Source organism: Eptesicus fuscus, chromosome 20 (assembly GCF_027574615.1).
Source record: "Eptesicus fuscus isolate TK198812 chromosome 20, DD_ASM_mEF_20220401, whole genome shotgun sequence".
In the NCBI taxonomy this organism is placed as follows: domain Eukaryota; kingdom Metazoa; phylum Chordata; class Mammalia; order Chiroptera; family Vespertilionidae; genus Eptesicus; species Eptesicus fuscus.
The window spans coordinates 47802098-47817019 of NC_072492.1; the positions used below are offsets into that span (position 1 = coordinate 47802098).

The following is a 14922-nucleotide window of genomic DNA, read 5'->3' on the forward strand; positions in this document are numbered from 1 at the left end:
GGCTTCTGCTCTCAGCTCCAATGACAGGACAGGCCCGTGGCCCTCAGTGAGGAGGCTGCCCCTTCTCAGAGCACACGGCTGCTCCTCTGACGGCCACACGTGTCTCCGCACAGCAGAGCCACGCTGGGACATTTCCTCCTGATGGGAGTCCCCACCCTCTGCCATATGTCACTTCCTTGTAGTCAAGAATGAGAGACCTGGACTGAAGGCCAGACCTTTTCATCCTCTCAGGCCTTGGTGGTGACCACAGAGGTGTTACGACCCCCAACATGTAGTTGCAGGCCCCAAGGGGAGCTCTGACCCTGTGGGCCCCCAACTCTTCTACGACTTCAGATGCCTTCAAAGGTCCCATCTTGGTTGTGGGGTCCCATCCGAGGCTGAGTCCTCTCTCCTGTGGGTTTCCCTGTTCACCAACCCTCTAAGGACTTCACTCTTAACTCTTTCTTCTTCTGAAAGTCAACTCCACGGTGAGACTCAGCACAGAGGTCTGACAGTGGACAAGGGGAGCTCAGAGCTCAGAGGATGGAAAGTGGGGGACCCTGTGCAGCTGAGACGGAGCCTTTCCTCTCCTTCCAATGGCACAGAGAGGGCAGTCTTCCCAACGGCACTGAACGCTGGTGTCCCTTTGGGGTTCACAGGGACCAGGGGCCTCTTCAAGGGACAGAGATGGGGGTGGTCCTTCCCAGGTGGTGGGAGGCAGGTCTGTCCTTCCTCAGACAGGCTTGGTAGTCTGAGGACATGATGGCTCCAGGGCCAATTTGCCCTGGAAATGGTAGGGGGGCCAGTCAAGAGGTGGGGCCTATTTTAAGGTGTCTCCTGTGTTACGCTGGTTTCTCAACCTTGTCAGGCACAACCCAGGTCTATCCGTTTCCCCCAAACACTCTCTTTCCAGATCTGTTCCTCTTCTACACCAGCTTACCACGACCAAAGGCATTAATAACCCCAGAGTGGCTGCAACCCAACTCCTGTAATATGGGCTTCTTCTCTCCTCAATCCCCAGCCATCCTCACTCCAAGGCTCTCCTATCTGTCCCTTCCCCTCCTTTTTCTCTGACCATATGCAACCTCTGTCCTCTCACCACTACGGTGACATCCCCCTGTTGACCTTTCTCTTCTCTACTCATCAGCAAGAGTCACAGAAATCAGTAGCAGTCGGTGTCACTCCTTGCCGCACGCTCTTCCAATAAGACACACTCTCCTTGCTTGGCCTACGCGACCCGAGTGGACCTGACAAGGGTCTCACTCCCCTTTCCCCATAGTCACCCTATGTTTTAGTCACAGTGTCCATCCCTCTCCAGGCCTCAGTTTCAGGGTCACACATAGTGCCCACACACTCATATACCTTACAAAGTGACCACCCCGATAAGTCTATTCCCACCTGACCCCTTACACATAGTTCACTTTTATTTTTGAAGCTCTCGGCATCTTGGGGAAAAAAAAAAGATGTCAAAATAGGGTTACCAAAATGGTGGCATATTTTAAATGTGTCACGTTCACCAATCAACTTTTGATACACCAATGACCACAAAGAATAATCCATCAGACAATGAGAAGGTGACGATTGCATTAAAATGTTAACTTTCTGATGGCTTAGTAGGAAAAAAACACATGTATAAATACATAGCATAAACATGTATGTATATACATGTCTACCAACACAGCCTGTGGTTGTAGAGATCATGTTACAGACTAATTTTGAGGCTGTTCATGGGATGCCAGGCCAGGGCCCAACTGTAGACTCTTCCAGGACACTGCAAGATGGACCCCGCCACCCCTCCCCACTTCCCACCCATCTCTCTTCGCCCCTGCACCTCTGTCTTCTTGTTTCTCACTCCCACAGCGGCCCTTCCTTAGATGCTTCCAGGCACTGGTCATGATTAGTCCTTTAGACACAAGTTCCCTTGTTCCTGGGGAATAGGAAGTGGTGACAGCTGTCACCCCCTGAAGTTCCAAGCTAGCGGAACGTGTTCCCTGAGGGCCCTGGGTCTCTCTGCCTCTCCCAGGGAGTGAGAAATCAGATCCACGTGGTGCTGCTTCTCAGAAATCTGAAGCCTTGGACTGGAATCGGGTGTGTCTTTGTCTCTCGCCCTGGCTCCATCCCCTCCCCTAGGTCCAGTCTACTCCAGTCTGAGCTGCCCACTGGGCTCCAGACCCTTGCTTGTACCTTGAGCCCTGGCCCCTGGCCCCCTGGATGCCTGAGTCCACATCTGGTTGGCCCCAATGGAGACAAGGGGGTCCCTACTCAGATAGCCCAGGCTGCTGGGAAGGATGGGGCAGGGAGTGGACCCAGCCTGGGGGAAAGGCCAGCAGGATACAATGGGTCTGTATTTGGGGATCAGCTGGGAGGGATCCATCAACTGAGAAGCAATCCTGTTGGAGAAGAATTATTTCTAAGTCCATGGAGAAGTCCATAGTGAAGCTCTGCAAATTGCCTCTGGCGCCATCTCTTGGTGACTTTAAGAACTGCCTCAAGCGTGCTCTTCCTTCTTACCCATGAGGTTGGGAATAGAAATGATGGGCACAAACTAATCCAGAGAGTGGTTGACTCTGGCAGCAGGAGAAGGAGGGGCTTGAGGGCAGGGAGAAGTAGGTGGGGGCTTTAAATGTCTCAATGATGTTTGATTTATTAGGCTTGATGGCGGGTACACAGATGTCTATTTTTAGTCCTTCAACTGTTCCTATACACACGTTTGTGTTGGTGATATATTCATTAAAATGTTTTTTGAAGTCTCTGGCGATAAGCTGAAAAGGGATGTAAGGTTCAGATATGAAGTTCTGTCTTCTCTAGTCCGAGTGGCTGTGTCTCTGAACAGGACATTGTTGGGCGGGGACAATGGCAGGATGTGTTAGCCAGCGGTTGGCATGTGGCTCACGAGCCGGGGTTTGCTGCTCTGTTGACTAATGAGTTTGCCAACCACTGTCATATACTACCCTTTACCTCTTTGCACACAATATGCCACAATTGCCTAATCCTCACAGCTTCCAACTACACGGTAACATTTAGTCTAGTCCAGTGGTCGGCAAACTCATTAGTCAACAGAGCAGCAAACTGCCCTGCCCTAGCGGGTTTGGCTCAGTGAATAGAACGTCAGCCTGAGGACTAAAGGGTCCCAGGTTTGAATACAATCAAGGGCTTATGCCCAGGTTTCAGGCTCTATGCCCAGTAGGGAGTGTACAGGAAGCAGCTGATCAGTGATTCTCTCTCATCATTGATGTTTCTATCTCCCTCTCCCTTCCTCTCTAAAATCCATAAAAATATATTTAAATATATATATATATATATGTGTGTGTGTATACTCTGGAAATACATATAAATATATGGCAAAACCATGAAGAAAATAAGGAGATGATGAATGTAAACTCGGAGTTGATTCTCTCAGCGAGATGCTTAGGGCTACAGAAGTATTCATGGTGTTTGTTACTTAAGCTACAAGGTGGGCACATGAATGGCTTAATAAGTATGCATTTATTAGGAATCTTTTGTGTGTGTCGGATACATTGCAAGAAAAAAACTCTCTAATCAGTTCACAGACTATTCCCACAGAATCATGGACAATGACACTGGATTGATTGGTCTGAAGGTCCTTCCCATCCACAGCGGGGCAAGTGTCACTGGTTCTCAGAGCGGGGCTGACTCTGCCTCCCCTCAGACCTCCCCTGAGGCCGGTTCACCCACAGGACGGCACTGAGCATGCTCAGGAGCAGGGGCACCTTCAGGAAGACCAGGAGCAGGAAGTGGACACTGCTGAGCAGGGACCTGTGGGGGACACAGTGACGGTGATGCACAGTGAGCCACATCTTCACTACCCTCCCCACCCCCATCTAGAGGAGAATCCACCAGGTGTCAAACTCCTGGGATGTGGGCCCCTTACCGAGAGTGTTGGGTGGCATCAGGCGTCTCCTGGCTGGTCACACTCGGCCCGGTGGTGGTTGGCAGGGAGGAGGGAGGAACCAGGGTGCTTGGAGGTCCAAAGATGCTTGGAGGGCCCAGGGTTCTTGTGACGATCTTCAGGGTGGGTACTTAGGGAGAAGTGCATGTCAGGCCCTGGGTCTTCCAGTCTTTAAGCTGTGTGGCTCTGACACAAGGTCAAGGTCACTCAGGCCATCCCCTCCATGGCCACAGCCAGGCCAGACCTGGGCCCCCTCCCTGGCCCCCTCTCCAGGAAGTCCGTGGCCAGTGGGCACGTAGGGATGCAGAGTCTTCCTGCTCAGCAGAGGATCTGAGAGTGTGTGGGAAGAGCACCTGGCTCTGGCCTCACCCCAAACACAGCCACACCCTTCTTTCTCTCGTCCCACTAGTAGGGGCGGGGTGAAACTTATTCTATATTCTGTAGCCTTGACTAGAGTGATGGGTGGCCAGGGCCCTCAGGCGTGGCTGATGGCTCCATTGAGACCCAGGAAACAGGCGTGTCTCAGAATCTGCATTGGATGTCGGGACCCCGCAGTCCCTTAGACATGCCATGGTCTGAACGCTCCTGTCTCCAAAATTCTTTTGTTGAAAGCCCCATGCCCAGTGGGGTGGTATTAGGAGGTCAGGCATTTGGAGGTGATTGGGTCATGAGGGTGGAGCCCTCATCCATGGGATTAGTGCCCTGATGAGGGAGGCCTCTCCACCCCGGAGGATACAACAAAGTCTGCACCCTGAGGAGTGCATGCCCACATCCCGGCCTCCTGATCTCAGGCTTCCAGCTGTTTCTAAGCTATCAGTCCTCCACACTGTCAGCCAGGCCTTTGGCCCACTGGGCAGTCCTCTCTGGGGGAAGAAATGAGCAGAAACAAAGACCTAGAACAGGGGTGGGGGACCTTTTTCCTGCCAAGGGCCATTTGGATATTTACTACATCATTCTCGGGCCATACAAAATCATCAACTTAAACATTAGCCTGTTCTGATTGGCCAAGCATTTCATTTCCTCACCCCTAATGCCTTGGAAGGGCCAGACCCAATGATTTTGTGGGCCTTATACAGCCCTCTGGCTGGATATTCCCACCCCTGATCTAGAGAGACACACACCAGGTAGACCCCATAGAACGTGGCCTGTCCTGAAGGCACGGGGACAAACCCTTCCCCCTCCCCAGCCAGAGGTCCTGGGATTTCCAGGTTCTCACTCTTCAATAGGAAGACACCAAGGCCAGTGAGGGAACCTCCCTGTGAGAGTGGGAAACCCAAAACTACAAGGAGGAAGTAAGGAGCCAGAGCCAAGGTCGGCAGGAGCAGCAGGCAGAGCTGTGGGCTTAGGTGGGTGACCGTGACTCAGCGCTTAGGAGACAAGCGCAGCGACCTGTTGCAGATTATTGTTCTGAGAGCAGGCAAGAAGTGGGGGCCAATAGCACCTGAGAGCCACGTGATCATCCTTCCTCTCCTTTCCTGAGGGAGGTGTTTTCAGGGGCGTCTCTGGGTTCCCTCCTGTGGCCACAAGGCATCAGAGAAAAACGGGGAGGGACAGGATCAGCCTGAAGGGATGGGTGGCCCCCCAAAATATCACAGGGGCCCCACACAGGAACCTGGGGCTCCTCTGGGCCTGTCTCATAGCTGCTGCAGGCCCCCAGGACCACGGCTGTGAGGCTGGTGCCTCAGGAGCCATCCAGGCCTGAGACTGCGTCAGGGCCTGGGCCCCGAAGGGGTCTGGAACAGACTGTATGTTTGTGTTGTATGTGTTTGCAGGTCACATGTGTGCCCAGATAACACAATACCCATACATGCTGTGTCCTGATCACTGACCCCCCACTTCACCTAGCTCTTTAATTCCATGTCTATCCTGACCAATGAGGTGACCAGGTACAGATCAGGAAGCCTGGAGCTGGGGTAAGGGGAGGGTGTGTGCGGCTCACCTGGGGACACAGACACCACAACCTCGAAGGTGAGGTCTATAAGTTTTTCTCTCCATGGTGTACGGATCCCACATCTGTATTTGCCTTCATCGCCCTCTGTGAGGCTCTCCAAGGTCACTGTGAAGGTGAGGTTTGCTGGATGGTCCTCGATGGACACGCGGCCACGCCTCACTTCTCTCTCTGACTCTGTGGTCTCCACAATCTTCGACCCCAGCGATATCAAACACGGGTCTTGGCACCAGAATTTGTTATGGTCTGTGTACTCTTTCTTGTACCGACACTGCACGCTCAGCGATCCCCCCACGGTGCCCGTCACGTGTCTGGGGCAGCTCAGAGACAAACAGCCTGGAAGATACAGCCCAGTTCCCAGTTCTTACCAGATAGGCCAGGGGCACCCTGGGGTGCAGGTCCCTCAAGAGCCCTCAGGGTCTGGAGGCCATGCCTTCCCTCAAACCAGGTGAGGGGAGGAGGGGCCATAGCTCCCTCCTCCCAGTGGTGACACAGGGAGAGGGTGTCCATGGAGACAAAAAGGCCACGATGGGAAAAACGGAGTGTGTGTACGTGTGTGTGTGTGTCTGTGTGTGTGTGAACATGGCTATGTGTGTGTGTGTGTGTGTGTGTGTGTGTGTGTGTGTGTATAAGTGAGTGTGATGCACCAAGACCACATCTCTGATCTTTTTTAATCACTTAAGGATATTTTTCCATTGCTTTTTAGAGAGTGAGAGGGAGGTAGGGAGGCAGAGGAAGAGAGAGAAACATTGATGTGAGAGAGACACATTGATTGGTTGCCTCCTGCATGAGCCCAGGTATATGCCTTTGACCCAGAATCAAACCTGCGGCGGGACAACGCTCTAACCACTGAACCCTCCAGCCAGGGCCCACATCCCCGGTTATGACAATGAGGTGGTGAGCACAGGCCCTGCCTCCCAGCACAGCTCTGTCAGCTCAGTGGTTGAGACTCCCCTGCTTTGTGCACTGAATCCTTGTGGTTGCTGCTGAGGCAGGTGCTGGCTGCTCCTAGAAACTTCTCTGCCTCTCCTTCCCCTCCCCCATGTCCTCCCTCCCTCCTGATGGGCTGCTCCTCACACTCCACTCCCCCTCCCAGTCCTCATTCCCACTTGGGACCCAGCTCCCCACACAGTCCCGCCCCGCTCACCTGGGACCTGGAGAAGGAACAGAGCTGGAAGCAGCCATGTGGCCCCCCTCCTCGGGGTCATTTCTCCGCACAGACCCAGCCTGCAGCAGCGCCAGGCCCTACGTGCGGACACGGTCAAGCCTCCTCGTTGAAGGTGTGATTGCCCTGTGCCCACTTCTGCTTTTCTGGGCTTCTCTGCTTCCGTGTCCAGCCCAGTTTTGAGTCCAATGCTGGATGGTCAAGGATGCAGGAAGCTTAGGGTCAGGAGCTGCACAGGCTGCTGCAGACCCCAGCTCTTGGCGCCCTGGGCTTCTGCTCTCAGCTCCAATGACAGGACAGGCCCGTGGCCCTCAGCGAGGATCCTGCCCCTTCTCAGAGCACACGGCTGCTCCTCTGACGGCCACACATGTCTCCACACAGCAGAGCTACGTTGGGACATTTCCTCCTGATGGGTGTCCCCACCCTCTGCCATATGTCACTTCCTTGTAGTCAAGAATGAGAGACCTGGACTGAAGGCCAGACCTTTTCATCCTCTCAGGCCTTGGTGGTGACCACAGAGGTGTTACGACCCCCAACATGTAGCTGCTTGCCCCACGGGGAGCTCTGACCCTGGGGGCCCACAGCTCTTCTACGACTTCAGATGCCTTCAAAGGTCCCATCTTGGTTGTGGGGTCCCATCCGAGGCTGAGTCCTCTCTCCTGTGGGTTTCCCTGTTCACCAACCCTCTAAGGACTTCACTCTTAACTCTTTCTTCTTCTGAAAGTCAACTCCACGGTGAGACTCAGCACAGAGGTCTGACAGTGGACAAGGGGAGCTCAGAGCTCAGAGGATGGAAAGTGGGGGACCCTGTGCAGCTGAGACGGAGCCTTTCCTCTCCTTCCAATGGCACAGAGAGGGCGGTCTTCCCAATGGCACTGGCCGCTGGTGTCCCTTTGGGGTTCACAGGGACCAGGGGCCTCTTCAGGGGTCATAGATGAGGGTGGTCCTTCCCAGGAGGTGGGAGGCAGGTCTTTCCTTCCTCAGACAGGCTTGGTAGTCTGAGGACATGATGGCTCCAGGGCCAATTTGCCCTGGAAATGGTAGGGGGGCCAGTCAAGAGGTGGGGCCTATTTTAAGGTGTCTCCTGTGTTACGCAGGTTTCTCAACCTTGTCATGCACAACCCAGGTCTATCCGTTTCCCCCAAACACTCTCTTTCCAGATCTGTTCCTCTTCTACACCAGTTTACCACGACCAAAGGCAATAATAACCCCAGAGTGGCTGCAACCCAACTCCTGTACCATGGGCTTCTTCTCTCCTCATTCGCCAGCCAACCTCACTCCAAGGCTCTCCTATCTGTCCCTTCCTCTCCTTTTTCTCTGACCATATGCAACCTCTGTCCTCTCACCACTACGGTGACATCCCCCTGTTGACCTTTCTCTTCTCTACTCATCAGCAAGAGTCACAGAAATCAGTAGCAGTCGGTGTCACTCCTTGCCGCACGCTCTTCCAATAAGACACACTCTCCTTGCTTGGCCTACGCGACCCGTGTGGACCTGACAAGGGTCTCACTCCCCTTTCCCCATAGTCACCCTATGTTTTAGTCACAGTGGACCCTGAAACCGAGGCCTCTCCAGGCCTCAGTTTCAGGGTCCCACATAGTGCCCACACACTCATATACCTTACAAAGTGACCACCCCGATAAGTCTATTCCCACCTGACCCCTTACACATAGTTCACTTTTATTTTTGAAACTCTCGGCATCTTGAAAAAAAAAAAAAAGATGTCAAAATAGGGTTACCAAAATGGTGGCATATTTTAAATGTGTCAAGTTAACAAATCAACTTTTGATACACCAATGACCACAAACAATAATCCATCAGACAATGAGAAGATGACGATTGCATTAAAATGTTAACTTTCTGGCGGCTCAGTAGGAATAAAACACATGTATAAATACATAGCATAGACACATTACCAACACACCCTGTGGTTGTATAGATCATTCAATGTAGAGATCATGTTACAGACTAATTATTTTTTCAATTTTTTTTATTAAGGTATTATATGTGTACATATCTTACCATTGCCACCCCCCACCCCACTCCCATATATGCCCTCATCCCCCAGAGTTTTGCATCCGTTGGTTATGCTTATATGCATGCATACAAGTCCTTTGATTGATCTCTTATCTCCCCCACCTCTCCCTAACTTTCCCCCTGTAATTTGACAGTCTGTTTGATGCTTTACTGTCTCTGTATCTGTCTTTTGTTCAAGTTTATAATGTTCTTTATTATCCATAAATGAGTGAGATCATGTGGTATTTTTCTTTCATTGACTGGCTTATTTCACTTAACATAATGTTCTCCAATTCCATCCAGGTTGCTGCAAATGATGAGAATTCCTTCCTTTTTATGGCAGCATAGTATTCCATTGTGTAGATGTACCACAGTTTTCTGATCCAGTCATCTGCTGACAGGCACCTAGGCTGTTTCCAAATCTTAGCTATGGTGAATTGTGCTGCTATGAACATAGGGGTGCATATATCCTTTCTGATTGGTGTTTATAGTTTCTTCGGATATATTCCCAGGAGTGGGATTACTGGGTCAAATGGGAGTTCCATTTTCAGTTTTTTGAGGAAACTCCATACTGTTCTCCACAGTGGCTGCACCAGTCTGCATTCCCACCACCAGTGGGAATGCAGACTGGTGCAGACCCATCTACTGAGAGACCCATGTCTTGTTCTGAGGTGGGTCTCTCAAAACAGTACCAGGCTGTTTTGAGAACAGTGCACGAGGGTTCCTTTTTCTCCGCATCCTCGCCAACACTTGTCGTTTGTTGATTTGTTGATGATAGCCATTCTGACAGGTGTGAGATGGTACCGCATTGTTGTTTTGATTTGCATCTCTCGGATAATTAGTGATGTTGAGCATGTTTTCATGTGTCTCTTGGCCTTCCTTTTGTCTTCTTTTGAAAAGATTCTATTAAGGTCTGTTGCCCATTTTTTATTGGATCATTTATCTTCCTTTTATTAAGTTGTATAAGCTGCCTGTAGATGTTGGAGATTAAACCTTTATCAGTGATGCCATTTGCAAATATGTTCTCCCATGCAGTAGGCCTTCTTGTTGTTTTGTTGATGGTTTCTTTTGCTGTGAAAAAGCTTTTTATTTTGAAGTAGTCCCATTTGTTAATTTTCTCTTTAGCTTCCATTGCCCTAGGGGCAGTGTCAGTGAAGAATTTCTTTTGGCATATGTCTGAGATTTTGCTGCCTGTGGATTGCTCTAGTATTTTTATGGTTTCCCGTCTTATGTTTAAGTCCTGTATCCATTTTGAGTTTATTTTTGTGTATGGCGTAAGTTGGTGATCAAGCTTCATTTTTTTGCATGTATCTGTCCAATTTTCCCAACACCATTTATTGAAGAGACTGTCTTGACTCCATTGTATGTTCATGCCTCCTTTGTCAAATATTAATTGAGCATAGTGGTTTGGGTTGATATCTGGATTCTCTATTCTGTTCCGTTGATCTATATGTCTGTTTTTGTGCCAGTACCAGGCTGTTTTGAGAACAGTGGCTTTGTAATACAGCTTGAAATCTGGTATTGAGATCCCGCCTACTTTATTCTTCTTTCTCAGTATTGCTGTGGCTATTCGGGGTCTTTTTTTTATTCCAGATGAATTTTTGGAGAGTTCTTTCAAGGTCTGTGAAATATGCCATTGGTATTTTAATGAGGAGTGCATTGAATCTATAGATTGTTTTGGGTAGTATGGACATTTTAATGATGTTGATTCTACCAATCCATGAACATGGTATGTTCTTCCATCTGTTTACGTCTTCCTCTATCTCTTTTTTCAGTGTCCTGTAGTTTTCCGTGTATAGGTCTTTTACCTCCTTAGTTAAGTTTATTCCTAGGTATCTTAATTTTTTTGGTGCAATGGTAAATGGGATTGCCTTTTTAGTCTCTCTGTCTGTAAGTTCACTATTGGTGTATAGAAAGGCCATAGATTTCTTGGCGTTAATTTTGTATCCTGCTACATTGCCGAATTCATTTGTTAAGTCTATTAGTTTTTTGACGGAGTCTCTCGGATTTTTTATGTACAATATCATGTCGTCTGCAAATAAAGACAGCTTTACTTGTTCTTTTCCAATTTGGATGCCTTTTATTTCTTCTTCTTGTCTAATTGCAATGGCTAATACTTCCAGTACTATGTCAAACAGGAGTGGTGAGAGTGGGCATCCCTGTCTTGTTCCTGTTCTTAGGGGAAATGTTTTTAGTTTTTGTCCATTGAGTATGATGTTTGCTGTGGGTTTATCATATATAGCTTTTATTATGTTGAGATATAAGCCTTCTATTCCCACCTTGTTGAGAGTTTTTATCAAGAAAGGGTGTTGGATTTTGTCAAATGCTTTTTCTGCATCAATTGATATGACTATGTGATTTTTATCTCTCAATTTGTTTATGTGATGTATCACGTATATTGATTTGCGGATATTGTACCATCCTTGTATTCCTGGGATAAATCCTACTTGGTCATGGTGTATGATCTTTCTGATGTACTGCTGGAGCCGATTTGCTAGAATTTTGTTGAGGATTTTGGCATCTATGTTCATGAGGGATATTGGCCTGTAATTCTCTTTCATTGTGTTGTCTTTATCTGGTTTTGGTATTAGGGTGATGCTGGCTTCATAGAAGGAGACTGGAAGTATTCCTTCCTCTTGAATTTTTTGGAATAGTCTGAGGAGGATAGGTTTTAGTTCTTCCTTGAAAGTTTGGTAAAACTCTCCTGTGAAGCCATCAGGCCCCGGGCTTTTGTTTGCCGGAAGCTTTTTGATGACTGCTTCAATTTCGTCCATAGTTATTGGCCTATTGAGCTCTTTAGATTCTTCTTGATTGATTTTTGGAAGGTTATATTTTTCTAGGAATATGTCCATTTCCTCCAGGTTGTCCAGTTTGTTGGAATAGAGTTGTTCGTAGTATTTTGTAACAATCCTTTGTATCTCAGCGGGGTCTGTTGTTATTTCACCTCTTTCATTTCTGATTTTGTTTATTTGGGTCCTCTCTCTTTGCTTCTTGGTGAGCCTGGCTAGAGGTCCATCAATCTTGTTTATCCTTTCAAAGAACCAGCTCTTGGTTTTGTTGATCTTTTGTATTGTTTCTTTGGTCTCTATGTCATTTATCTCCGCTCTGATCTTTGTTATTTCCTTCCTTCTGGTTACACTGGGCTTTTCTTGCTGCTCTTTTTCTAGCTCTTTGAGTTGTAGGGTTAAGTAATTTATTACCATTGTTTCTTGTTTTTTGCAATAGGCTTGTAGAGCTATGAACTTCCCTCTCAAGACTGCTTTCGCTGTGTCCCATAGATTTTGGATTGTTGTGTTTTCATTGTCATTTGTTGCCATGATGTTTTTTATTTCTTCCTTGATCTCTCTGGTGACCCAGTCATTGTTTAATAGCATGCTGTTTAGCCTCCATGTGTTTGATTTCTTTGGATTGTATTTATTGTAGTTGATTTCCAGTTTTATGCCACTGTGATCTGAGAAGACGCTTGATATAATTTCTACCTTCTTGAATTTGAAGAGACTTTGCCTGTGTCCCAGCATATGGTCTATCTTTGAAAATGACCCATGTGCACTTGAGAAGAATGTATATTCTGTGGCTTTGGGGTGAAATGTTCTGAAGATGTCAATTAATTCCATCTGGTCTAGTGATTCATTTAGGATTGCTGTTTCTTTGCTGATTTTTTGTTTAGAGGATTTGCCCAATGGTGATAGTGGGGTATTAAAATCTCCTACTATGATTGTATTGCTATTAATCTCTCCCTTGAAATCCTCCAGGAGTTTTTTTATGTATTTGGGTGCTCCTATATTGGGAGCGTATATGTTTACCAGAATTATTTCTTCTTGTTGGATTTCTCCCTTTAGTATTATGAAGTGGCCTTCTTTATCTCTTGTTATGGCATTTACTTTGAGGTCTATTTTGTCAGATATAAGTATTGCTACTCCAGCTTTTTTTTCATTTCCATTTGCCTGAAAGATATTTTTCCATCCCTTCACTTTCAATCTGTGTGAGTCTCTTGTTCTGAGATGGGTCTCTTGTAGACAGCATATATATGGGTCGTGTTTTTTTTATCCATTCAGCTACTCGATATCTTTTGATTGGAGCATTTAGTCCATTTACATTTAAAGTTATTACTGAACGGTATTTGTTTGTAGTCATATCTATTTTTGTGTCTGTATTCCTTCTTACCTGTTTATTTCTTCTTTTTACAGTATTCCCTTTAGCAATTCTTGCATTGCTGGTTTGGTGGTGATAAACTCCTTGAGCCTTTTTTTATCTGCAAAGCTCCTGATTTCCCCTTCAATTTTGATTGATAGTCTTGCTGGATATAGTATTCTTGGATTCAGTCCTTTGCTTTGCAACACTTTGTATACCTCCTTCCATTCACTTCTAGCTTGTTGTGTTTCTGTTGAGTAATCATTTGACAATCTGATTGGTGTTCCTTTGTAGGTAACTCTCTGTCTCTCTCTTGCCGCCTTTAAGTTTCTCTCTTTATCATTTATATTTGCCATTGAAATTATGACATGTCTTGGTGTGGGTCTTTTGGGGTTGATCCTGCTTGGGACTCTCTGTACTTGCATAACTTTTATCTTTCCCATATCCGGGAAGTTTTCTGTCATTATTTCTTCAAATAGATTTTCTAATCCCTGCTGCTCTTCTTGTCCTTCTGGCAGCCCTATTATACGCATGTTACTTCGTTTCATGTTGTCCCGAAGCTCCCTTAAGCTTTCCTCCTGCTTTTTAATTTTTTTCTCCAATTGCTGTTCAGATTGAGCTTGTTTCTGTACCTGATCTTCTAACTCACTAATTCGGTCCTCTGCTTCTTGTAGTCTACTGTTGAAACTTTCCATGGTGTTTTTTATTGTAGCTATATCACTTTTCATTTCTTCCTGATTCTTGCATAAGTTGTTGATTTTCTCATCCATCCGATGTATAAATTCCACGACCATTACTCTAAACTCCTTTTCGGTCATGTTGCAAGCTTCAGTTTCACTGATTTCCTTTCTAGGCGACTCCACATTTTCTTTCCTCTGTGAGTTATTTCGTTTCCCCATTCTGGCTATCACCAGAAAGCTCAAGCTTCCGTTTGCGTGGACCTGGGCCGTGTGCTGTGGGGACTTCGCTCCACCCGAGTTTCACTGAAGTGCTCTGACACTAGGACGTGTGGCTGCCTTTGGTTGGTGGGAACCAGACTTGCCCAGGGTCAGTGTCCCCAGTGTTCCGTGTGGTCTCGTGTGCACACTTAGAATGAGGGGCCCTGTCTGCACCACACTTTTGGTATGTGCCAAAAATGAGATCCTTAGCATGTGCCAGGAGTCAGAGTTTCCCTGTTTCTGCACCAAGACTCGAGTGTCAGAGTCTCTGTTGCCTTGTGCGGTTTCTCATTGAGAATCTGGGTCCCTGTGTGTGCATGCACCAACAATTGGGGTCGCTGGCTCTTAGTATGAATGCACTGTGACTCAGGGATCCCAGGCAGCTGTGTCCGGCGTGCCAAATTCCCTGAAGTGGAGCTGCGTCCTGTGTGTGCTCTCTCTACTGAGCCAAACTGGCTAGGGTGCACACTCTTAATTTCCTGAAGGTGAGCTGGCTCCGTGCACTCTACCGGAGTCCCAGACGGGGGGCGGAGTCCGTCCTGTGCCCCAAATTCCCCAAAGGGGAAGCCCCTCTGTGCAAGCACTAAGATTCCCCGAAGGGGGAGCTGTGACCCGCAAGCCAAATTCCCCCAAATTCTCCGAAGGGGAGCCCTCTGTGCGCACTGACAGATTTCCCCAACAGGGAGCTGCTTCTGTCCCGCGCGCGTGAACGCCAAATTCCCTGAGGGGGAGCGAGTCCCTGCGCAAAGCTCTGCGGCTTGGGCGAGAGGCGGATCTATCAGTTACTATGGCGCTGTCTGCGCACCTGCAGGAAGGGGGATAGGCTCTTTGACTC

General features: G+C 48.0%; 1 protein-coding gene across 2 annotated transcripts; it reads right to left on the minus strand.

Annotated features, from left to right (window-relative positions):
* Nucleotides 1-3446: 3446 nt before the first annotated feature.
* On the minus strand, nucleotides 3447-7320 carry LOC129147437 (CMRF35-like molecule 6). 2 transcript variants are annotated; one of them, XM_054709511.1, is made up of 5 exons: nucleotides 6985-7320; nucleotides 5829-6173; nucleotides 5331-5403; nucleotides 3872-4019; nucleotides 3692-3756 (listed from the first exon to the last, which is right to left on the minus strand). In XM_054709511.1, exons 1-4 carry the CDS (start codon nucleotides 7043-7045, stop codon nucleotides 3890-3892), a joined length of 609 nt encoding a protein of 202 aa, XP_054565486.1. In that variant the 5' UTR covers nucleotides 7046-7320; the 3' UTR covers nucleotides 3692-3756; nucleotides 3872-3889. The 2 variants fall into 2 exon arrangements, with proteins under 2 accessions (XP_054565485.1, XP_054565486.1); XM_054709510.1 differs by lacking the exon at nucleotides 5331-5403 and having other exon boundaries at nucleotides 3447-3756.
* Between the last annotated feature and the right edge of the window lie 7602 nt (nucleotides 7321-14922).